Source organism: Haplochromis burtoni, unplaced genomic scaffold (genome assembly GCF_018398535.1).
Source record: "Haplochromis burtoni strain Fernald_Lab_line unplaced genomic scaffold, NCSU_Asbu1 Contig_398, whole genome shotgun sequence".
Taxonomy (NCBI): Eukaryota; Metazoa; Chordata; class Actinopteri; order Cichliformes; family Cichlidae; genus Haplochromis; species Haplochromis burtoni.
In genome coordinates, this window is record NW_024582759.1 from 438,747 (window position 1) to 464,132 (window position 25,386).

The 25,386-nt window shown below is 40.7% G+C and overlaps 3 protein-coding genes across 21 annotated transcripts in view; 2 read left to right on the forward strand and 1 right to left on the reverse strand.

Moving 5' to 3' along the window:
* dock7 (dedicator of cytokinesis 7) overlaps positions 1–10,985 on the forward strand; it is a 49,201-nt gene extending 38,216 nt beyond the window's left edge. For 12 of the 18 annotated variants that reach the window (XM_042212866.1, XM_005944266.3, XM_042212869.1 and 9 more), the window contains 16 exons: positions 767–863; positions 974–1,108; positions 1,202–1,354; positions 1,643–1,801; positions 1,960–2,060; positions 2,209–2,401; positions 2,527–2,670; positions 2,760–2,891; positions 4,256–4,270; positions 7,312–7,437; positions 7,527–7,616; positions 7,714–7,950; positions 8,033–8,176; positions 8,278–8,384; positions 8,634–8,801; positions 10,479–10,985. In XM_042212866.1, coding sequence (XP_042068800.1) covers positions 767–863; positions 974–1,108; positions 1,202–1,354; positions 1,643–1,801; positions 1,960–2,060; positions 2,209–2,401; positions 2,527–2,670; positions 2,760–2,891; positions 4,256–4,270; positions 7,312–7,437; positions 7,527–7,616; positions 7,714–7,950; positions 8,033–8,176; positions 8,278–8,384; positions 8,634–8,801; positions 10,479–10,521 — 2,044 coding nt within the window. In that variant the 3' untranslated portion in view covers positions 10,522–10,985. Of the gene's footprint in view, positions 1–766; positions 864–973; positions 1,109–1,201; positions 1,355–1,642; positions 1,802–1,959; positions 2,061–2,208; positions 2,402–2,526; positions 2,671–2,759; positions 2,892–4,255; positions 4,271–7,302; positions 7,438–7,526; positions 7,617–7,713; positions 7,951–8,032; positions 8,177–8,277; positions 8,385–8,633; positions 8,802–8,949; positions 8,970–10,478 lie in introns of all 18 variants that reach the window. The other 6 variants (XM_042212867.1, XM_005944267.3, XM_005944273.3 and 3 more) reach the window with 2 other exon arrangements.
* Positions 10,986–12,889: 1,904 nt separating this feature from the next.
* usp1 (ubiquitin specific peptidase 1) lies at positions 12,890–21,497 on the reverse strand. 2 transcript variants are annotated; one of them, XM_005944264.3, is made up of 9 exons: positions 21,152–21,497; positions 20,429–20,669; positions 19,956–20,097; positions 17,257–17,358; positions 16,691–16,872; positions 15,515–16,239; positions 15,054–15,212; positions 14,721–14,922; positions 12,890–14,495 (listed from the first exon to the last, which is right to left on the reverse strand). In XM_005944264.3, exons 2-9 carry the CDS (start codon positions 20,599–20,601, stop codon positions 13,697–13,699), a joined length of 2,484 nt encoding a protein of 827 aa, XP_005944326.1. In that variant the 5' UTR covers positions 20,602–20,669; positions 21,152–21,497; the 3' UTR covers positions 12,890–13,696. The 2 variants fall into 2 exon arrangements, with proteins under 2 accessions (XP_005944326.1, XP_005944324.1); XM_005944262.3 differs by having other exon boundaries at positions 19,956–20,100.
* A 1,954-nt stretch (positions 21,498–23,451) lies between these two features.
* Positions 23,452–25,386, forward strand: part of kank4 (KN motif and ankyrin repeat domains 4) — a 78,954-nt gene continuing 77,019 nt past the window's right edge. Inside the window, exon 1 of the mRNA XM_005944279.3 lies at positions 23,452–23,535. The gene's annotated coding sequence lies outside the window, so the exon portion shown is untranslated. The remainder of the gene's footprint in view (positions 23,536–25,386) is intronic.

Sequence of the window (25,386 nt, forward strand, 5' to 3'; positions counted from 1 at the left end):
ACTTTAGCAACTAATGCAATCAGTGATTTGTTCACATTCATTTCCTTTCCATTTTAACTTAAGTTCACACATGCACATCAGAGCACCAAGAGAGTCCCCCTGATCCTGGCCCTGACCCTCAAATCCCTTGTCCCATCAGTCCCTCTGTCCTGGTAACAACAAACTCTGCATTGGGGTTGGTAGTGGTTGCAGTGGGCCTGTTCTGCTTTTTAACCAGTGTGCTTGTTTTTCTGGGGTCCTGACTGATGTTGCTCCCTGGTTGATGTTGCCGGGGGGGAAGTCAAATGTGGCAAAAGCTTTTTTCTTATCGGTCACCTATTCAGTTCTGTATTGTTTCAGTTCAATCACAGGCATTTTAGGACATGTAGACTAACAAAATAAAAGTCACTGCGTTCTTCTTGTAGATCAGGAATAATGGGTTGCTTTTTTCTAACTTTAAATTATGCCAGTCTTTTAATGCCTTTCATATTTCCTCTAAGAAAAAAGTAGATAGGTTTAGGCTAACTGTCTCTCACTGTAGGGCTTTCTTTGATTTTGCCAGAAAAAAACCAAATAGCGTAAACATACTGTTTTGTGTTTTAGACACAGCTGGCTGAGCATCCACACCACACATAACATGTTTTTCCTCTAAATTTTCTTCATTGTTCATGATTCTGTGCAGTGGATTAATGTGGTGACTGGAAGCTCATGCAGCGCTCAGTGGCACATCATCAACACCGCAATGTATGAGTTCAGTTTGTGACGGCGTATTCTTGTGTCTTTGCAGGACGAGAGCAGAGCTGGAACATGAAGCTCTTATTGATGGTAATCTCGCAACAGAGGCCAATTTAATAATACTTGATACTCTGGAGATTATTGTACAGGTATGTAAGCGAAGAAGACGTATCCACACTAAATGGAAACAGGCATATATTCCCAGTCAGGCTGTGTTCAGAGGCCTATTACAGCTGCTTATAAGTCCTTTTCCCTCCAGACGGCATCAGTAACGGAATCCAAGGAGAGTATCCTGGGTGGAGTGCTGAAGGTGCTGCTCCACAGCATGGCCTGCAACCAGAGCGCCCTCTACCTTCAGCATTGTTTTGCCACACAGAGGGCCCTGGTATCTAAGGTTAGACTACTGGGCTTTCTTTATGTGTGAAGCATGCTTATTTCATCTTCCAGGCTTACATAGTAATAAATACTTCTCTCTCTGCCTGTGTAGTTTCCCGAACTACTCTTTGAGGAAGAAACAGAGCAGTGTGCTGATCTGTGTCTGCGACTGCTGAGGAGCTGCAGCAGCAGCATAAGCACGATCAGATCCCATGCCAGTGCTTCCCTCTACCTCCTCATGAGGCAAAACTTTGAGATTGGCAATGTAAGTACAGAGGTGATGGGTTGAACAAGTTAGAGCTGTGGAATGTGGCTGTACTATTACAAATAACATATTTGTTAACTTTAATTCACCTGGTTTATCTGAATACCAAACTGTGCAGTCATAGCAAACTTTAGTTCAGTTACTGATGTATGCATTATTGAAAGCAGACTTTGTGCTAATATCTTTTTAGAAATTATATGTATAGTGTTTCCTTCTCTCTTCATATGTCGGCAGAAAGCCAACAGCTTTGACAACATGTGTGTTTTTTCTTTTTGCTTGAACTTTTAGAACTTTGCAAGAGTAAAGATGCAGGTGACAATGTCTCTTTCCTCGCTGGTTGGAACATCTCAGAATTTCAATGAAGAGTTCCTCCGTCGCTCTCTAAAGACCATCCTTACCTATGCAGAGGAGGATCTGGAGCTGAGGGAGACCACGTTCCCAGATCAGGTACTGGGTTCGCTATTTAGTTGTTTTCCATCACTGCTCGAAAAGGGAAAATATCCAGATTGCTGCTGATGTGATTCTCTGGACCTTTTACTTTGCAAACATGTCATCATCCCGGAGAAGGAGCTTCTTTATCCTGAGCCGTATTTTCTTGCTTTCAGGTTCAGGACCTTGTTTTTAATCTGCACATGATCCTGTCTGACACAGTGAAGATGAAGGAACACCAGGAAGATCCTGAGATGTTGATAGATCTCATGTACAGGTGCAAAACCCATGTGCAATGGAGCAATTTCTTTTGATTACTTAAAAGAGCATTTATTCATTGTAGTTGGTTAGTTAGTCAATATCTGGTTGTGGGTGTGATTTCCTGTGTGGTCTGTGTGTGCATTTGCATTTTTGTCCACTTAAAGGATTGCAAAAGGTTACCAGACATCTCCAGATTTGCGGCTGACGTGGCTCCAGAACATGGCTGGAAAGCACTCTGAGAGAAACAACCATGCTGAGGCTGCTCAGTGTCTGGTGCACAGTGCTGCCTTAGTGGCAGAATACCTAAGTATGCTGGAGGACCGCAAATATCTTCCTGTAGGCTGTGTCACCTTTCAGGTAGGAGCATTCCTGTGGTATTGTTTGTGCGCATGTCTCTCCTCTACAGAAACACATTTCTTACAATGACTGTGCATGCACCATAACCTTCATTTGTTTTTAATATGTGTGGTTATGTGCTCTAGAATATTTCTTCAAATGTGCTGGAGGAATCTGCAGTCTCTGATGATGTAGTGTCACCAGACGAGGAGGGAATCTGTTCAGGGAAATATTTCACTGAGATCGGTCTCGTGGGTCTCCTAGAGCAGGCTGCTGCCTCTTTTTCCATGGTGAGAGATGGAAACATGAACCGATGCTTATTTCTTTGTTTTGTGTTTTTTACCTGCTATTTTTTTAAAATAATTGTTCATCCTTCCAGGCCGGCATGTATGAGGCTGTGAATGAGGTTTATAAGGTACTGATCCCGATTCACGAAGCCAACAGGGACGCAAAGAAACTAGCCACCATACATGGTAAACTACAGGAAGCCTTTGGCAAAATTGTTCATCAGGTAAACACACACACAAAGTAGACTACTTCTTCAAATCACAACTCCCAACAGTTTGTGGTGCCAAGCTGACACTGAATTTATGCAATTAAATTCTAAGATTAATTTTTTTTATATCTCAGTGTGACCTAGATTTATTGTTTTCATTGTCTAACTTCCACTATGAGAAGATTACATTTGGGATACACAAGGTTACTTCTGTTTTCTTTTTTTCTTATGTAAATCCACCAAAGCTGTTTTTATAAATAAATTCCAGACAGTGTCAGGAGAATCGGGTCAGGAAATTGTCTGGAGCAGTCCATGTCAGATACCTTATCACTGCTGGAAATACTCCATTTGTTTTTGTTTTATTTTATGTGGCACAATGCCTGGGTAGAGGGTGCAGGAGGCGGGGCTTAAAGGAATTCTCCAGAAAGTCATGGGCTCTCTTCAAACATAGTTTTAATTGGACATTCATAGACTTTGTTCTATGGAGCTAGCAGGGCAAAAATCGTTTCATATTTATAATGCATGCTTTGCATTCTCACATGTGGCTCATGCAAAAAATTGCTTGAGTGAACACAATTTAAGACGTGTGCGGTTGAATTAGAGTTAAGTAATTACGATATAGTATCAAGATCAGCACTTACAATGAAAAGGAGAAATTTTTTTGTCACTGTCATATGAATATATGCACAAGTACACTTTTCTCACACAGATTAACTGTCATGTTAAACAGCCAGTGTAGATGTATCAAGGCCAATTAACAAAAAAGGATGTTAGGAGCAAAGCTTCTTATCTGCAGGACTTTCAAAATGTACATACATCAGTCTCGATATGAGTCACTACACAGAAAAACAATGGATTCCAGTTAATGTTGCGTACACACCAGCTGTCACAGACACAGCTTTGCATGATCTTATCAGTTGGCAGTTAAGTCTTAGTATATTTATTTATGCCTGATACCCACCATGCTTTACTTTTCTGTGAAGTATGAACTTAAGCATGCATGACATTTTGGATTCCAGCTGTGTTTTTTTTATTTGTATTTTTTGTTAAAGGCCAGTTGTGTGGATTGTGTGACACAGACGGGTTACAGTCATCTGGTGTGCAGAGCAACTGCTCTTGCAAAGCAGACTTTTTCATAGTGACAAAAACATTCATGTGTAAAGAAAGCATCCCTGTTTTTCTGTTTGTTTGTTTTTTAAAGAATATTTCTGTCACACGCTCTGTTCTCCAGCTCGACAACTTAGTAACCTGGATTCGTTTCAAAGCGTTCATTCTCCTTATTGTAACATCCTTTGTATGTGTGTGTGTGTGTGTGTGCGCGTGTCGGAGGGCGTATGCGTCTTGTCGTTCACATGTCCTGTATTCTCTTTGTTACGCAGAGTACTGGCTGGGAGGTAGGTGACTAAACAGCTCCTGCTTGGCCCTGCTCATGTGGTTTATCTTTTTGTATTTTCTTTTTATTTACGCTCATCTTTTTATTTGCTAGCTGTTGGCATTCTTCTTCTTTGTTACATACATCCAAATCCATTAACATCTGCAGACAACATCAACTGTCTGCCCCTTTACCCGCTGGGGACGCTCGCTGTCTAAGCAACAACACCCTTCACCGTTTTCCTCTCTCCTCACTCTTCTTACACTGCAAGAGGAGCTTGTGTTTGTGTCTTTTTATTTTATTTTATTCTTTACATGTGACAGTGTTGACAGGCTGTGCATGGGAGCCACGGTGTGTGACACTAATGACAAAAGTCTCAGCGAATGCATCACCTGCACAATCCACCGTTTTACCCCCTCCATTCCTCATCTTCTATGTGTCTGCTGGGTGTGTCGGTGGGCACACACGCGCGTCAGCTGTCACACTTCATCTCATCTTCAACCACAGGGCTCGATTTCAGTGCACTGTTTTGACATGAAAGGTGTCTGTTAGCCATCCCGCTGTAGCCGTGGGGTCATTCTTGCCACACACAATTAAATGAGCCTTTTAACACGCAAGGTGCTGCAGACTTTGGGTCGAGGCTGGAACCAAATTCTCCAAAGGCAGTTTGTTTTCTAAGAGGGTTCAACTCACAGTAATCTCAGGATTACTTGATTTATCCCTTTTGATTTTGATTGGTTGTTATTCTTGCCCTTTCTTTTAATAGTTTAAACTAAATCGACCCCTGACTTTTGTTTCATGCATTCTGTCCCTTTGTTAACAGTATTAACCTCTGAGTTCTCATGGTCTGTTGCATGAATTGGACAGAGCACAGGAAGCGCACTGAGCGTGCATGGTGTGTTTCCGAGGGTTGTGGATTATTAGTTTTTTTCCCCCTCACTTTTGTTTTTTTTTTTATTCTTCGCTGTCTGCCTTTGCATGATCTGGATCCTCCACAATGAGTTTCTGTTCTTTCTCACAATCAGTGGAGATATTTTTACTGTTGTGTGTTAGTTTGTGTTGTTTTTAAAATTCTCTGGAGGAACCCAATCCTGATTAAAATTTGTTCTGTTTTTTTTTCCTTTTTGATTTCCCTGGTTGCCGACCCTTCTTTACTTAATTGTGTCTTGTGGTAAGTTTCTTAGTTTACAGGGTTTCCTTAATTACTGTTTAAAAACATTTTCAAATCAGTGGTTTAACTAGCAATACATGACTTGTATCTTTTTTGATATTCCCTTAAGTTACTCTGATGCTTTATCTAAACATCTTGTGCATCAAGTTGTGTAGCATTTGCCTCAGATTTTCACATCATTTTCCTTTTTCCTGCCATACACGCACTTACACACTGGGCACTCATGGTGTACCTGCTGATTGATCTTGGGGCTTCCCTTTGGATGTTTCTTTCCAAGTAGAGGTCTAAGCAAAAAAAAAAAAATTGGAGTTGATGGATGTTTTTCCTGTCAACAACTTCCAAAGACGTAACGGGGTGTTTGAGGTTGAAGTAGTTTTTGCCTTGTTTTGTTTCACAAACGTTTTCCCCTCCCGCTCCGTCTTTCTTTCTTTTTTTGTTATCTGTCTGTTTGTGACTTTAAGGCTTCTATTTAGAAAACTTTGGTGCTGCTTTGATCTGTGAACTTGAGCTGTTTTTATTCTTAACATAGGAAAAAATTGCACACATGAAGAACACAAGCACTTACAAGCTGGGTGCAAAGGAGATGTCGAGTTCATGTTGACAACAATAGATACATTTCAGACACTGCGGGGTGTTTTTCCTGGCTTAGATTGGGATTTTTCACAAAAGCACATTAAGGCAATTCATCTGCATTCCTCGTATTTGTTATAATTATATAGATTTTCTAGTGATTTCTGACCATTTTATAAACCCAAATGTCTACTGTGTTTACTTACAGTGGACCTTGTGTGTTTCTTTATTTTTGGCTTATATACTGTTATAATAATATTTAAACAGGACCAAACTGTCAAATAATGAGAAGCTAATAATATGAAAGTAATTCCTATGACCCAAAGGTCAGGGTTCAGATTTTTTTTTCTATGCTGGCAGCTGCAGCACAGAAGCCCCACCCACATACTTTTTCAAACCTTCTGATTGCAGGAATGCAGTCAGTCAGAAGAAAGTTTGCTCAAAAAGAGAGGGCTTGAAAGGAAAAGAGCTAAACCTGGCACTTTTTTCTTGCTGATGTTTGACCTAGTTTGCTTGGTACTTGAGCCTGACTAATCTATTAGCAGGCCAGTATCATCACCCGATATTAGCTATTTGACAGTCGGTATTTGTATTTTAAATAACTGCTTGGTGAAAAAGAAAAATGTAAAGAAGAGATGGAAGAAACACTCTTCTATTTGATATTGCATAGTTTGTCCACCAGAGGGCACTGTGCAACTTCCCAGAGTCGGGTAGAGAGCAAACAAGTAAATAAGCAACTACATATAACAAATTGTGTAGTTATTTATTTTATGGGATTTTTCTTTCTTTCAGACACATGAAACAGTCGATATATCAGAAGGTCAGATGTTTAAATGACAAAATATCAATATTTGTTTCGGCTTTAAAAATACTTGCTACCTGCCTGAGTTCTGTCAGGTCCTTAACTGCGGTGGAAAAGCTGCTGAACAACCTTTTTTTTTTAAAAAACAAAAACAAAAAACAGGTTGTTGAAATCACATACTTTCTGTCTGAACCTTCAGTACACTCACATACAGCTTTTAGAACAGAACCAACAGATTTAATCACATACTGCATGAAACTTCTAATAGTTGTTGTTATATATGTAGCTATATAGCTACATATATATCAGATTGTAGGCATACCATTTCTTTCAGTGAACTGTAATCTTTTTCTGTCATCTTTGCCTCTGTGAAGAGAGCTGTAAAATCTAATAAAGTAAAAATACACAAATGCTTACTGTTCCACAGTATATCACAGTATGCTGTAGCAGGGTGATGGTGTTCTGCCTCGTTTTTTAACCCATTTATCAATGTTTCCCTCTGCCTGTTCAGGATGGAAAGAGAATGTTTGGTACTTACTTCAGAGTTGGATTTTATGGTACGAAGTTTGGTGACTTGGATGAGCAAGAGTTTGTGTACAAAGAGCCTGCCATCACAAAGCTGGCTGAAATCTCTCACAGGCTAGAGGTAAACTATGCTGTGCTCGCGTTCTCTCTATGAGTCTAATTGTTTTCTGTGAAAGAGTAAAATGTTCTGTTCTTTGTCTTTTCTGGTAGGGTTTCTATGGCGAGCGATTTGGAGAGGACCAGGTAGAAGTCATTAAGGACTCCAACCCTGTGGACAAGTGCAAGCTGGACCCAAATAAGGTTTAGTGTTGATAAATGAGATGAACATATGTTAAATGGATGGAAATGGTCTTAGCTAAAAAAAAAAAAACCAACCCAAAAACATTTGTCCCTCTAGGCATTCATCCAGATCACATACGTGGAGCCGTACTTTGACACTTACGAAATGAAAGACCGCATCACATACTTTGACAAGAACTACAACTTGAGACGTTTCGTCTACTGCACTCCTTTCACCCTGGATGGGCGAGCACACGGGGACCTGCACGAACAGTTCAAACGCAAGACCATCCTCACCACCTCCCACGCCTTCCCGTACATCAAGACACGGATCAACATCATCCACAAAGAGGAAGTAGGTCTACAGTCTGCCTGCTCTTCACAGGCAAATTCCACAAATGTTCATCCTTTTCATGCAACCACTGTCACTCTTCCAGATTATATCCACACCGATAGAAGTGGCAATAGAGGACATGCAGAAAAAGACTCAGGAGTTGGCATTTGCCACCCACCAGGACCCTGCCGATGCCAAGATGCTGCAGATGGTCCTTCAGGGATCAGTAGGCACAACTGTAAACCAGGTAAGGTTTTGAATTTTTAGCATGCAACAACTGTTAGTTACAGCACTACTGATTCATAAAGCTGAAAGCTGATGTTTATGAGATTGTTCTGTTTTTCCAAGGGTCCTTTGGAGGTAGCTCAGGTGTTCCTGTCGGAGATCCCCAGTGACCCAAAATTGTACAGACACCACAATAAGCTTCGGCTCTGCTTTAAAGACTTCACCAAAAGGTATGGATTGTCCTTCCTCTAGGCAGAAGTTGAAACCTTCTCCTCTCACCCTGTACAAGCTGTAAAAATGATACGATACCACTGATGGTTGCTGTGTTGCTATATAACCAGACTTTAGCACCCAAGTGCTATAGGTTTTCACTTCACTCACCAAATTTGTTTAGACTTTCAGTCGATCATTTTATTTGAAACAGAGAACACGTGCTGTGTATTTACATAACAGTATCGCACTATATTCCCCTGTCTAAGGTGTGAGGATGCCCTACGCAAAAACAAGAGCCTGATTGGTCCAGACCAGAAGGAGTACCAGAGAGAGCTGGAGAGGAATTATCACCGGCTGAAGGAGGCACTGCAGCCTCTCATCAACAGGAAGATCCCCCAGCTTTATAAGCCTGTACTGCAAGTCAACTCGCACAGGTAGGACCAAGCTGGCTTTCTCTCCATGTGTATGCACGATGTGAGTGAGAGTAGAGATTAATTTCTTGGTTGTAAGTTAAATCAGTCTTTTTTTATAAAAAATTTGTTTTGCTTTTGTTTTGTTTTTGCTTCTGTAAAAACGATGCAGCAAACGGACAGCTTGACAAGGTAGTTTGGACTTCTCGGAGTACGTTTTGTGTTGTGTTTTTGTTTTTTTGTTAGCATGTTTCTCACTGTTCAGGTTAGAGGGAAATGCTTTCAGTTTTAATTCTAAAATTAAAAATGAATTGGATTTGTAAATGTTTAAGGATACATCATACTTTTTTTCGTGCAACTTTATATATCGGTTAAGAATTTACCTGTTGTATGAAGGGAACAACCAAGCCACACACAGACTTAGTAAAATCCGAATGAATGCAATTACCTTTTATTTATAAAGCACCAATTCACAACAAGTTGCATAAAGGCACTTTATATTGTAAGGAAGAGACCCCACAGAACATCATTTTTTCAGTGTGTCCGTTCATTTTATAAATTAGTTATATTTTTTTTTATCAAGGATGTCGAGCATTTGTGATTTTGTTTACAGATTTACAGATAAAAAGTGTACTGATGGAAATATACGTATATGTATATGCTTTTCAGGGCTTTAAAATTGCAGCAGCCAAAATTAGCTGCAGTTTGGCTGGGCAACTTCTTTATGTTGCCATTGGACACAAAAAAGGCTCGAGAGCACGGCGTATTATAAATTATAAAAAAACGGTGGATTCATCAAGAGGACACCGAAGTTGTCTCTCTAGTGATTCCACAGCAGTACAAGAGCATCATCTGTTGACGTAACGAGGTATAACCTCCGTACGTAAACATAACAGTGTTAGAATAGTTAACAATAATAAACAAAAACAAGGGGCAGTTTGTTCTGACAAAATTAAACATGTAGCATTTTCAAATCTACTGCAAATACTTTGAACAATCACAGGCAGTGGGCTACAGATCAAATACTACATTACATAATTCAATCATCTCCAGTCGGAAAAAACGTGTATTCCCTGATTCATTGGCAAGGGGGTCTAGCTGTTGCTGAGTGAAATTGGTTGCACTAAAAACATCTGCAGGTTGTTGCAAGCAGTCTGTGGTTTTTCATTTAAGACGCAGATGCTATTTACTCTGAGCTGTAGTAAATCTTGAAATAGTGCAGCGCAAACTGGAAAACGGAAAATGGCTAGCAACTGCCACCAATCACTTGCCAAACAGTCGCAGAATATACAACCAGTGGTTGCCTGGCAGTCGCTGACCACGCCCCAAGGCCTCCGTTAATGGGACATTCAAAATTAAGTCCACAGTGACTGACAGCAAAGTCTAGCAACTACAGCAACCAGAGAATACATAGTTTTCCCTCACAATATGTTGCCTGGTGGTTACTCTAGGCCTGTGAGACTGGGGTCAGCATTGATTTGTAGCATGTATGAAGCATGTGTTATATGCTTGTGCTCGTCTTGTGAGAAGGTAGAGCTACAGGAGGTCAGCTATTTTCACATACTAGGCTTTTCTAGATTTCTTCCTACTGCAGCTTTAACATTTCAGGTCAGCTTCTCGTGACAGCTCAAAATTCTTAGTATTTTATTTCTTTTCTTTTTTTTTTGTCCTCGTTAACATCTTTTTGTTTTTAATTTGCAGAGATTCCTTCAGCAGAATGAGTCTTCGCAAGCTTGACATTTGAAGATGAAGAGAACTACACACAAGCGCACCTGTACACCTACACAAACACTTAACCGAAACTGCAATATTAATTTATTCTCCAGTGTAAATAGGAGTGTCTCTTGAAAGTTGGTCAGTGTTTGGAAAAAAGCGTGTTTAAACAAAAGGTTGAAAAGACTTGCAGCTTGGTACGTCATTCCAGTGTCTTAATTTGTTTACAGACAAACTGTTACACAATCAGCGCAGCAAACAAGTGGAACTTCAAATTAAAGAGATACCTTGGCATTTAGAATTTCTTTTTGCTAGTCATTTCAGTAGGTAACAAGTGCTTATACTGTCCCCATTCTACCTTAAAATAACAAAAAACAAAGCTCATGTCAGCACTCACTCTTGGAACCAGTAGAAATGGCTGCAAGCTATGAAGAATGCTCCAGAGTTTTGTATTTCAGTAAAGTGCCAAAAAAAAAAAAAAAACACCCTTTTTTTCTGCCAAATTCTTACAATTTTAAAAGTCAAGGTGTCTTTTTAATTATGTACAATGTGTCAAAAAAATCTGTACTCAATTTTCATGTGTGCACTTTTTTTTTTTAAATGGTGTAGCATTGCATTTTACAACTTGAAAGTTTATGTAATGCAAAATGGGAGAGAAACCTTAAAACATGCAAAAAAATTGTACCAGTATTTATCATGATGCTTTATTATTGTTTTTAGTTGAGGCGCCAATGTTTTAAACTTAGGTACTTTAAACCTCACTGTATAATTTTATGTAGTTTTGTTTTATTTTAAATATTTTACTAAATAAATATTTTAATGTTCAGGTGGTCTGATGTGATGTTTTTCTGTTATTATGGACTTTGAGGTAAGTCAGCCAGAAACCAAGACAACAAAAAGCATGAAGTTGGTGTGAAGGTAAAAACTTTATTGCTTTCACTCTGAAACCCCGCTATGCCACTTCCGCATAATGAGAACTGGAATGGTACAGTTAAAAAGGACACAAAAACACAGTAAGGGTGCTTTTAACCAAGCATTTCACTTTAAATAATAAACTCATCTTTGAAAGACAGGTGAAAAGGGTTTGTAATACTTAGAAAGACAGCTCATCAGACCCAAGTAAATCTCTGAAACCATCACTAGACCTGAGATGAACAAAGTTACCTTTACTGAGTTTTTAAAGCTCAATTGATGCAACCCCCCCCCCCAAAAAAAATCTATCATCTGCTATGCATGACTAATCAATAAATTGTCACAAAAGACTCAGTCCATCATAAACAGGAAACTTACCACATCAAGTTAAAATGTTTTGTGTCTAGGCTGTTAGATCAGATATGGAGCATATTAATGCAAGAGGAAAATCTATTTTTTTCTTCAACTATAGTATCTTAAATCTGTCATGAGACAAAACTTGATATTACATAGGTTTAATCAGAGGGATGGTGATTTGTTTTAATAGATCAAAATATAGATATGTATATACATCTCTAAATATAGATATAGACATACATATAGATTTCAAAACCAGCAATATGCAAGTACAAAACTGAATATTCGCTGCTTGAGAACTTCCATCAGTCCGGTTTTAGTCTTAACTTTGACATTTTTTCTTCAACTATAGTATCTTAAATCTGTCATGAGACAAAACTTGATATTACATAGGTTTAATCAGAGGGATGGTGATTTGTTTTAATAGATCAAAATATAGATATGTATATACATCTCTAAATATAGATATAGACATACATATAGATTTCAAAACCAGCAATATGCAAGTACAAAACTGAATATTCGCTGCTTGAGAACTTCCATCAGTCCGGTTTTAGTCTTAACTTTGTTATTTTATCTCTAATGAACTTTAAAAACTGTTCTCTCTCTTTTAAAAGAAGAATGGAGGTAGGTCATAAGCTAAATCATGGTCTCAGTGGGCAGTTTTTCCTCCCCATAATAACCATGAACTGTATATAATGATATTTATACTGTGCTTTTTGACCCTCCTTGCAGCATAAAACTGAACTACAGCTTAAGGAGTTTTAAATTAGAGATTCAGATCTTAAAATCCTGACTAGTGCAAACATCTCACTTGACAGTTGTACACTACATTAGAGACTGACTGTTTTCAGACCGATATTTGGTCATTTAAGTCTCATATTCTAATATTTATTTCAGATACACAAAACAAACAATTCTCTAACATTTGTTATATGTAGTTAATTATTGTTTATGCTCCACCCGATTCTGTTCAATGAGCCTTTCACATTTGTGGCATCCCAATCACGAGCTGCCACAGAGAATCTGCAGCACGCCCTCTGGTGGTCAGACTATACAGATATCAATCGTGCTCACATTAAATCGGTTGGGCTCTATAGTAAAATATCAAACAAGCAGTTTTCCATAACATTGTAAAATGTATATTATAAAAACCTGATAGTTCACTGATAAAATCAAATTGTGTCCTTCACTCTGACAAATCTGACATCTAAGCCTGAAACTGTTGACTGCATAAACTAGTGTCAACAAAGCATGTAGAAACTTTTTAATTATTATTAGACAGCTGAGTGTTTGTTGTAAATATCTGTTGTAACTAAATGAGTTTCTGAGAATCTGTCGATTTCACTGTATAAATGGCATCAGTTTGAGGCTTCAGATATACAGCTAAATTGTACAGGTTTCTATATAAAAACCCTCACAAAACAAGGGATCAGTTGATGAGAAAAGCTTCAGGGTAAAAGCTTTTCTGATAAACTGAAAAAATAACATGAGAACATTTTCAAATTCGAACAGAATACAGACTGCTGCACCCAGGGGGGGAAGTCAGTTTTCAACATTTTTACTTGATTACATTTTAGTTCAACGTGCTTTGCCATTTTGTAAAAAACAAACAATACAAAGTCAACATTGAAGAAAGACCAAAAAAACAGAAATACACAACCAATCATCCCTAACGTTCAAAAAAACAAACAAAACAAACTTTGACCCCAACTGGGCGTTTCTGTTTAGAGTACCTGCACATGAGTGGATGAGAAGGCGGAAGCGCCTTGATCCCACCGTGGGGCTGTTGCAGGTTTAGTTTTCCTTGGCTGAAAAGTCACTTCAGTTTCAGTGTAAATGTGGCAGCCACAGTATGTCTGGCACTGTTTGAAGTATTGCAAAAACTCCATCTGTCTTTTGCCTGGGAGCTCAGTTTCCTGTAAGGTCTGTCTATTTCAGTGTCCAGGTTCAGGCATCCTTCTGTAGAACAGCAGGTAAGGGGTTGATGAGCAGCACGTCTCAGGAGAACAGGCTCGCAGGAAGTCCTCCTCCTCAAACAAACGCACCTCAGAGTCATCAAACAGCAGCCATTTCCCTTCATATTCCAAGAGGCTATTTAAAGCCTTCTGCTCTTTGGTCTCTGTGCTGCCACAGGAAGCCTGCGATGTCTCCTCTACTGCCTCGGGCTCTTTTTTAAGTCCAGCTTCAGTGTTTTGGCTCAAAATGTTGATGGTTTTTCTCCTATTACAACCCTCCGTCGAACCACTGCTAGCTGCTTTCTCTGTGTGTTTACTGCTGCTGTTCCCGAGGTCATAGCTGGACACACTCCTCTGGCCTCCCAAGAGTCCGACACCCCCCTCTGACAGCTTTTTGCTCCCTGATTTGCTGCTTGCCAAACTCTCGCGCCGCTGTCCTCTCGTATTCAGGCTGAAAGACACCTCTCCATCATCGTAGTCCAGCACCGTCTCCTTCACCAGAGCACCTTCTTTGTCTTCCTTCACCTCGTCCTCCTCCTCCTTCTCTTCAGATTTTGTGTCCTGCAGCCAGATCTTCACATCTGTTAAATCAGACATTCGGATGTAGGCAGTGTAGTGGCCACTGCTGATGGTCACACCACTATGCATGACGACGGCAAACAGCTGATAGTTTTGACCTTTAGTGGTTGAGGACTGGGTACACCACTCCTCAAGGGATAAGGTCAAAGGAGTCTGTAAGGGAGTGTTCACTTTAGAAAGACCAGCATATGGGTCCAGTCTGGGAAGAGAGAACAATACAGATATAAGAGTACATTTAGAAACTAGAGATCAAAGCAGTAAAAACTCATCTACAGCAAAGGACTGATTCTATTTCTCCATGATGAGAATCTTTTAAGTCTAAGCATGTGGTACAGCGATCACTTTTTCAAACACCAGCTCAAATTCATTCCAGTAGAGTTTGTGTAGTGCGGCAGTGTGATAACTGAGACTTCAGTGGACTCACTCTAAACCGTTGGCAGAGAAGCGCTTTAGGTGAATAGTGATGACTTCAGGAGTCTTGTCAAACAGCAGACTCCTCTCGGCCTCTGTGTAGTGATGGCAGGTCTCACAGAAGTATTTATCCTCCCCAAAAATGCGCTCCACCGAAGCGAACTGAGATATGGCCCATTTCAGAGTCTTCAGCTCTGGTTTAGGGTCTGGTGAGACTGAAAAAAAACAAAACAAGATTTTTAAGATAAAAAGGGGGAAAATAAAACCCACACCCACAAAAAAACAAACAAAAAAAAAAAACCTCCATAACTACTATTTTACAACTAATAGTTGTAAAAATTCTCACCCTCAGAGAGGTCATCGGGGCTGCTGGGCTGGTCATCAAGCACAGGGACACTGATGTCCTGGAAGTCCTCTCTCCTCTCTGTGAAGCTCTCACACTCCAGACATCGAGTCCTCAGAACCAGCCGACCTTGGAACAAACGCTCCATGAGGCTCAGGCCCGCTGAACGAACATAAAATCCACAGTTAGTAACATCTATAACTCCATAAATAAATGTAGGCTCCTAATGCATGTCAAAGTACAAATTAAAAGTTAAAGTGAATGACCAAACATTTAGTCTGTCCCAACTTTTCTGCTTTTTTTGGGATGCTTATTCATTTAAATTCATTAATTGTGATATGGGGGCAAAAGGCAGGAGATCAGTTAGGCTTGGGGCTTAAGAGGTTAAAGTGAGTCATTTCTTTCTCGACTAAACGTTTTCTTCATAATCGCTGCCTCTTACGATGATCACAGGTCACACGTACCTTGATGTTTAGGAGCCTTGCTGTGTTCGGATGCATTTTGGTTGGACGGCTCTTGAAGGTTTTTCTCGCTTTCGTCGTGCGTCACTCCATTTTCCTGCTCTGTTTTGTTTTGGTTCTTCACAGTTGTGCAGCTGATCTTTCCCACGCTGCGGAACTTGGAGAAAATACTTGGCTGCTTTCCAGACGGCCTCAGCCAGCTCAACTTAGCTCTCTTCTTCCTCTTCCCATCTGCCTCTTTACACGTCTTCTCACCTTTCCCCTCATCGTCGCTTCCTCCTTCCCCATTTGGTTTCTTCGTCTCTTCCTCACCTGCCGCCTCCTCGCCACCTTTATTCTTGCTGTTGTCCATGGTGATTTCACTGGAGGACTTCCTTTTGGAGCGAGTAAGGGGTCTATTTCTACTCAGGTTTTCCTCTGCAGAATCTGATTTCTTAGACTTCAGGGATTTGGATTTTTTCTTGGCATTCCCCACTTCTGTGTCACTCTTTCTTTTCCCGGCAACTTGACCATCCTCTTCCGTGGAAGCTTTGGATTCTGCGCCAGAGCCGCCGGACCCCAAATCGAGACCATTCTCGAGTTTAACTTCCGACACATCCTCCTCCTCACCTTCTACTTTCAGCTCTTTCCTGATAGTATCACAGGCTTCCTGGATATATCCCAGGATGCACTGCAGAACTTCCTGAGCATCATGCTGGAGATAACCTTCGTACATGGGGTTCAGCTGCCTGCGACACAAAACCACAAACTTGTGTCAAACTGACAGAAAATGTCAATTTTAATGAAAGTGTTCAAAAACACAAAAGTGCCAATCTGGAGTTTAAACATGTCAGCATGCTTACTTGAAAAATGATTCGTAACCAACTCATCAGCTTGAGCTATGACTGAGCATTAATGATGACAAGTTTTTACCTTTTAAACAGCATAATAATGATCAAAGCTCCACATTCATGATCCTACATGTGCATCTAACTGCAACTAAGTGTTTAATCAATGTTATATGCACGTATACAATGTGACAATATTTGGGTGTTTAGTAACATTTAATATTCGAAAGCCATTAAGTCATCGTGCTAGAAAAAAGACAGCGTGGGAACAAACTGGTTACCTAGCAACACAAGCGTATGATCTAATAAGCAACTGGGTTACAAATATTTATTGAAACTGCCAAATCTTTACCTGAGCGTGTGCAGAATTTTGCGCGGTGGTGTGGCTAGCTCTCCATCAGTGAAGCTGTCAGGATTAAGCAGGAAGCTAGACTGCAGCTGCTCCACTGCAGTTATCAAAGTGTTGAAGCTCCCAAGAAGCTCGATGTGAGCTGGCAGAGCCTCCGACACACCGTCTGACTGCTGACAGTGTGGCTGTAGGAAAATGACACAGAGTAAAAAGGTTACTGAAATATGCTTTCGTAGCTCAGAAGACAGACACCCTCCTTTAATGCTGCTGCTTTTTTCAAAACTGTATATTTTACAATAGGAATACAGTGCACTGTGTCATAACTCTTTGAGATGAAGGCTACTGGACTTGTTTTTGGTTCATGAAGGTTTTCACCTCTTGTCCAAAAGGCTTCTTCAGTTCTAAAAACTTATGGGGAGTCCCACGTAATTAACTTCAAGCTCTGAAGACTAGAGTGCACTATATTGTTCAACAACTTTAAAAAGAAGCATGCAACATCTCCCATCAGAGGAGTTAATAAGTGCTAAACTTTGGACCCACACTGTGGCTGTGATTTATTATGCACGTACCTCTTCGCTTTTCTCAGTTTCTTCCTTGGGTTTCTCCTTCTGGATGGAGAGATCGTGAAGCTTCTTTATGCCTTCTCTGAAGCCTGGGCAGTAATAAAGAACCTGCAGATGCAATCAGACATCAACACATCATTATTGTGATTTTAAACTGGATGTGATAACAAGTAATCCACACGAGTGGAAAACTCAAAGCATCTTCAAGTAATCAGGTTGTTAAATGCTGGTGATATTATGATGACACAAATAAGTGTGAAAAACGTGTCCATGACCTTCACAGTCACTTGTGCTTCAGTACTTAAAGTCCAACAGTAATTCCCATTAACCCAGTAATGGTCACAGTGAAATATAATTTCCTTTACCGGCTCAACATAATAGCAAAAATCTGTTAAAAATGACTGTCCAAATATGAAGCTAAACCGTTCTGTTTTAGTCATTAGTCACACAGCTTCTTGCTTTCGCATGTTGGATGCACTTCAGAATTATTCTAATTATTACAATAAGCTCTTTAGTCATCCAAAGTAAGGTTAAAAAAAAGTCCTGTTTAGAAACCTTAAAAAAAAAAAGGATGGAGAGAAAAGAATCTGGTTCTATACTATTCCTAACTTTGATTACAATAGACCCTGTGCACAAGAAAATGCTAACTTCCTGGTTTGAGACCGGATGTGGGGTTGTACATTTCCGGTAGCTTTACTTTGCGGTCAATCACTACTGCGAAGATATCCTCCAAAATCATGTCCAAAACTCAAAAACGTAAAGATCGCGTTACGTTAAAAAATCTAATGATCAATTTTGACGTTTAAAGAGTTTGGATCGATCAGTTGTTTACATCACTCAACACAAGCAGAACTGCATTACAAAATCAGAAGACACATCGTCCACATTCAGAAGCACATCTCTGTATAATGACTGGTCTTATGATTTAAACAGGCAAATGTTTAGCATTCAAACTACAGGTGAAGAATAGTCAAACAAGATGTTTCCCCGTTATGTCGATATCAGCTAGTCAAGTACACACCTACACAGCATGTTAACAAACCGTGAAAAAAAGCCACACAAAAAATGAATGATTGCTGGTAAGGGTTTCTGTACATTAGTATTTACGAAGGGTATGTTGTGACTTCCCTTCAAAATTACAGTGGTCCTTCGCTTTAACGCAGTTCACCTTTCACCTCGCTGTTTCGCGGTTTCTCCTCTGTGACGTCTCTCCTGTGCAGTACAGAATCAATAGCTAGCAGTGTGACTCTGAAGTGCAGTACTGTATGTCGACAAAATGTTCTGCACCGTCAAAAAATAAAATTGGCTACTTGATTTCACCTATCGCTGGTTATTTTTAGAACATAACACCCGCAATAAACGAGGGACCTCTGTTTACAGATACTGAGAAATATAAAATTTGAATCCCTTTTCTCTTTTGCTCTGAGAAGCGGGGGAAAAAATATAGACAAGTCGATGAACATCATTTACAGATATATTGGGTAAATGCCCAAGACATCTATAGAAATGTAAATCGCCGCTTGATTCATTCATTTGCTTAACTTGTTTTGGACCGTAAACAAGGCGCGAATAGGACACCGGAAACAAAGCTCCCTACAGGAGTTTCCGCACCAGAAGTAGCATATGCTAACGTGCACATAGTCTATTAAAGCAGATAAGTGCTACTGTAATTACATATCTTCTATTAAAGCAGTGAGTACATGAAATCCTGCTCACTAAACTAACTCCATACTTCAGAAAAGTGATGTGCCATCACTTGATTCCATTAGCAACTAGTATTTAAGTGAAAACGTTGTGCTTAATTTATGCTCCTGAGATTTTGTCTGTTTCCAGAGATATTTACCTACAGAGATAGGTTTTTAACCACCAGAAATGTGCTGATTGGTTGCCAAGTGGGCCAGAACAGGGAAAAGAGTTAAAAAAATAAAATAAAATAAAAAAATGTATGAGCAGTACAGTCAGAGGTTGCAGTGAACACTGTACATTGTTTACAACACTCAGTAGTAGCCTACAGACCGGTTGAACCACTTTTTTTAAGCACTGCCTCCATTTGACTACAGACGCTCTCTGCAGGTAGGACAGTCCAAAGCTCCCCACAGACTGCCATCACACTAATAATAATAATAATAATAATGGATTGCATTTATATAGCGCTTTTCAAGGCACCCAAAGCGCTTTACAATGCCACTATTCATTCACTCTCACATTCACACACTGGTGGAGGCAAGCTACGGTTGTAGCCACAGCTGCCCTGGGGCAGACTGACAGAAGCGAGGCTGCCATATCGCGCCATCGGCCCCTCTGGGCAACACCAGTAGGCGGTAGGGTAAAGTGTCTTGCCCAAGGACACAACGACCAGGACAGAGAGGCCGGGGATCGAACCGGCGACCTTCCGGTTACAGATGAGCTTCCCAACCCCCTGAGCCACGGTCGCCGCAGAACCACAATTTCCCCATCAGAAAATGTAACATTCCCGGCATCACAACAACATCCACTTCTGAGTGGGATAACACAGGTGAACAGGTTTGAGGATTCAATGCAACTTAAATCGCACAAGAACAAACCACACACACTGTGAAGTGTCTGTGCAGTTTTCAACTTTTCCTTCAGTATATTTAAACCCATCCTACCATTTGTACTAAAACACTGGAACAAGTGACATCTATTAATGCTGGAAATTAACTCCATCTGTGGTAATGGCTCACCTGTAAGATGCTGTTCAAATAGCAGGTATTGCCCAGATTGTTCAGCCCCACGAACGGCACCAAGTTCTCTCTCTTCTCGCAGGACAGGAGGAGGCTGGGCGAGGAAGGACACTGAGAAGGCCCGGGGACCACCTGATCACAGCTGCTGATCAGTTAAGAAGGAAGCAAACAGAAAGTCAGCAGCTAATAAATTGAATTTCACAAATGACATCCACCATCACACACACACTGTTTTAAAATGATTACACTGAGATTAATGTTGAAGTGCAACCCCAGCTTGATTGAGATGAAGCCTACTATTAAAATCTAAGGTATCGCTCATCCACACGTGCATTATCCTGCCCTCACAACAACAGTGGAATTCCCATAACTATCTGAATGTAACTGTGGGAAAACGAGTGCTTCGGGCTGCCCAAAACAAATCAGTCTAGAAAACTATTTGTGTTTGACGCACACTGGTAGCAGAGACCTACCTTGCCTCAGGCTCCTCTGGCTCACATGTTTTGGGTTCTTCTGTCTGAGGTTCCGAGAAATCCAGAGCCCGCTTGGTTTCCTTCTTCTGGAAGAACTTCAGAGAGAGTTTACTCTTCTTCACTGGGCTCCCCGGAGCCGCTGATACCACACTTTCACCCTGCAGACCTGGCATCTTTCCTCCCGGTACCTTGAGGGCGATTTTTCTTTTAAATTCCTACTGAGACGCAACAGCGCACCTCACTGGTGAAAAATGGAAACACACAATGTAATTTCAGCGGGCGCCATCAGAGTTCAACGAGAACGAACGTAGCTGCGCACTTAAGTTCACGGTCCGCTATTGTGTAGCTACACACGGACAGGTCCAGTCCAATCAAGCACACACTTCTCAATAATACAGTCGAACCGGTTATTGACCGTACCACGCATTATGTAACATGTTAGCTGGCTAACGCTAACTTAAAGGTGGTACTTTGTTTCAGTCCTACCCACAAACAACCGCTCTAGCACGGCTTACGTTAGCAACTGTTTTCGCTTTAAATTACAGGGTAGCAACAAATAACTTGCTGTTTTTTGAGCACGTTGCGCACATCACAGCGACAAACTGGTTCGAGAAGGTGCGGTGAAGAAGTGGGAGGAGAAAAAAGAAAGCACGCCGTTTGAAACTGTTCACGGCCAAAAAGGACTTCTTTGAAATCCCAGCTGAGTCGAGAAAGAAAACTTACCCGAATGCTTCATTCCAGTTTAAGTTTGATATTTTCCATTAAACATCCCGTCTCGAAATGCTTTACGGAGTGTTTAACAATTCAGACGGTGCAACAGAAGTTGGCGCTTTTTCCTGCTTGAAGATTCGCTGGCCGCTACATCGCCGGCAACGCTCGGATATCGCGTCAAAACATCCGGCCAGAATGTTTAAAAAAACGGTCACGACTAAGCTTGAAAATCATCAGGTGTTGCCGAACATTTGGAAATGCGCGCATAACTCTGGGAAATTCTATACCTGAAAAGATTTACATGCCAGATTTCAGGCTAATGTTAAGACAACTATTTCGGCTAGGCCCAACCGGCCAGCTCCAAGCGCCATTCTTGTAGTCCTTTCTCCAGCTCCTTCAAATTAAAGGTCGAGCTAAACTTGAACGGTCATTTCTCATGTCTCAGTTTTTTCCCTTTTGAAGTACTAAGATTTTAAATACAGGACATTAAAAAAAATATTTGCTTTCATTAAATGAATGTAAAAAAAAATATATACAACTAATCAAGGCTTCCATGGAAGCCAAGGGCCACAGAGGCTTTCAAATTTCAAGTTGAGACAAGCTGAAGCTGGTCTGTTGTATAAGAGGTATAATTTGGGAGGCTGCGCTCTATATTTCTTAAATCCTCTTCACACTTTATATATCTGACCCAACAAAAAAATTGCGATTTACAGAACAACGGTTAACATAGAATCAGATGTTTATATAGACAATATATAATTATTAAGTAAAAACCAATGAGTATGAACAAAAGTGGGTCCAGCAGCAAAAGAAAAAGAAAAGAAAAGCAAAAGACAAATTACCTGAAAAAAAAACCCCACGAGACTATAATAGCATAGTTATATAACAGTAAGTTATGAATTATGCTCAGTCATCCAGGTAAGAAAATCCCACAAAGTTGAATCTGTTGATCTGGAGGTACGTTTCAGTGGGAAAAACGTTTCATTTTCCATCAAAGTGACGTTTTCAGCTGACTGCAGGTTTCCCCAGCATTATAAGCAGTTCATTTGCATGATGACTGAAAACACCCACTAATGACTAACAATAGGCCGTTGATCAATGATCACTGAACCACTGATGCCCAATGACTGCAATCACAACACTTTAAGATGGTGAATGATGTATTCTTAGGCTAATACAGGGCAGGGAAGCTGAAGGATTCCTGGTTATCCCAGACCGTTATGGACATGGAGGCAAGGAGGTCATTTACATGAAAAGGGAATGACCATCTCTGAAGCAAGGACAGGGCCTTACTTCACCATTTTACAGCGCTGTTTGTGGCTATTCTCCAATTCTCTGTGAATGGTACTCATGCCACTGATGAATGGTCATGGCAGTTTGCATATTAACGCTCATAAAACTGAACTCTGGGCCTATCGGCTGTTGTGCTGCGCTCTCATTAATGATATCAAGTCATTGTGAGACAGAACCAAAATCCTGTCACAAGGTAGAAGCTGCAATAAAAAGTGACTTTCATATATATAAGAGTCACTTTCAAGCAGATAAAAAGTGTCTGACATTAAAAATGCCCTTTTCCAAGAGAGATCTGGAAAGCAGAAATTGCAGCAAGTTTAGCATCCCAGTTCTATAAAGATATTCTAAGTGGCTAAAAAGGAATGGATTGATTATAATGTAATTACAATAATCGAGTCAAAGATACTTGCAGACAGGCATTTTTTAATGTTATACAGCGACTACAGTCTATTAACAATATAAGCAAAGCTATTACGCATAAAAAACATATAGAATTGAACTAGATCTGACCTTTTTTGACAGTTGATCACTTTTTGGCACAACAGGGGAAATCTGTAGTCCTCCAAGTTAGGAAATCACTGCCACCAGCTAACCGGGGTTGATTTTCTGGGATTAAGTGAGTTAGTTTAGCTTGAGTGGGGATGAGATTTTTGCACGTACCATTTAAAGTCGTAGATAACAAACCAAGCAAGTGTCCTACTAAAATCCTAAGCAAGAACATGGCAACCACCGACTTTCATTAGCCAGTTCTTCTTTTATTTTGAAAAAAGTAAACGGAAGTTCATAGTTTGCAGCTGTTAAAATGAAACTATTTTTTTTTGTGGAACCAAAGTATATTTGTGGACTTTTGTTTAATAACGAAGCTTGTCCCACACCAGCTGTTCATAATTATATTTAAGGAATCCATTTACATGTATACATAATACATAAACAGGGAGAAAAACCAAAACGCTTATTGTACAGGCACTTCCCCCTTTGCACCAACAGGGGGCGACATTATCCAGCCGAACGGAGGTCGATCTGTCCAGCAGTATCATTCCCTCCTTCACCGGAGCATCTCATCGTTTGACAGTCTCCGAGGCTATCCCTCCGCGACTGTGACGGTAAGACACTGTTTACGTTTCCCCTGCTTGCAGCGTTAATTGATAAACCTAAATCTGCCCGAATAGCCGGGCCGCGAGTGCGTCTAGTTTAATCTTCTTTACAGCTTATTTGTATCAGTTGCACTGTTTTGCTTTTACAGTATTATGGAGTGCTTTGGCTGGCGTGTTTTTTTGGGTTGTTTTTTTTTACGATATAGAGAGGATCGCATCACCTTAAAACCGCACAGACATGGTGTTTCGTTTCATCCATGCACGTAGTCAGTGCAGGCATTTGTCAGTACGACGCTATGAAGGCTGGACGATCCGCTGCTGCTGCTGTTGTTACAGCTGCTGCTGCTGCTGAAGAGTGGTTGCTTGGTCAGCAGCAACGTACCGATGGACACTGAGCTGCTGTGCCTCAGCTTCCAGAAAACCTCAGTGGCTTTCACGCTGATGGTGGAGGGATGTTGCTGTGAGGATGCTGATGCAGTAGTGGATGGGAGTACTTTAGGGGTGCTAAGACTTCCTGTGGGACTGTAGATGATGATGCCATCGCCATCCTTCAGTCTGATGGCTCAGAATACTCTTCAGTCTCCAGCTCTGAGGTAGCTTTAATAGCAAACCTCTTAATTAACTTACTGTAGCCTACCAGAGTCCCACACTTCACTTAAAGTGGGTTCAGTTTATCCTAAATCACTCTTGTGGTGTGACTTCATTACAGATCAAACAAACAGCTAGTGATCTCTTTAGATTACAGAAGGAGGGCCGGGGAGGGGAGGTGTTGGATATGCTTTCTCTCTCACTCACCATTTAAATCCTAACCAGGAGACTCACATTCAGGAGGATTAGTGTGTTTCCCTTCTCTCATCACCTCCTTATAACAGAATTTTATAAAGAGGGCATTGCCAGGTCACCCACGTGTCAAGCTGCTGTATGCTGAAGGGTCAAATGTACGCAGGGCTTTATTTCCGGTATTTCAGACGCTGAATGCGATAACTGGAGAGATCTGTGGAGTGAAACGTTGGTGGCAATACTCTCTCTCACTGGAGAGACTTTCCATTTTTAGAAGGCATAAAAAAATGACTCAAGGAACAATGATAAGGACAAAAAGCTTCTCTTTTACCTGGATGTGACACATTCAGGTACTGTTTATGAACCAAGTTTACAAGAACTTGAGCAATGAGGTGCTTGAATTATGCAAGTGGCCTTTATCAAGGTTGGCCTTGTCCCACGAGGCCCAAAGCTCTAGTGGCTGGAGCGGTACAGGTGGGTGGTGTGGCGGGCTTAAAGCCCATGAGACAAAACAGCCCCCCTCCTCCAGCCTCCAGCCTGGTTCTCTCTCAAGAACTGAGCACTGGTAGGAAAATGAAAGCATGCTGAACGACAGGCAGTGGTGAACTCCAAGAATGAGAAGCATGTCCAAGTCTGCTACACTTGTGTGCACACATGTACTCAGAAATGCGATGAAAAACAGAGACTTTTCTTTCAGCTTAGAGCAGTTGGAACAAAGAAAAACTGGAGCGCGATCTGAAAAAAGCAAAAACACAAGCATAAGTGAACAGCTACGCTTCTCACTTTTCACGTGTTTTGCATCCTGTCTGAGAGGGTTTTATAAGGATAAGCAGAAGAGAATGGATGGATATGTATATCTGCTACACTATGACTATAACTGTTAACATCAACACTTTATTTCTCACACAGAAAGTAGTTTAATGTGTAAGCGTGTCAGTGAAAGTAAGTTAAAGCGACCCTTTATAAGTATGCATGTGTGCATAACCCTGCATGGATGGATATTTGCATATATCAGATCTGATCAGATCTCAGGCTGCACATAGGATCCCCCCCCCTCTCTCTCTCTCTCTCTCTCTCTCT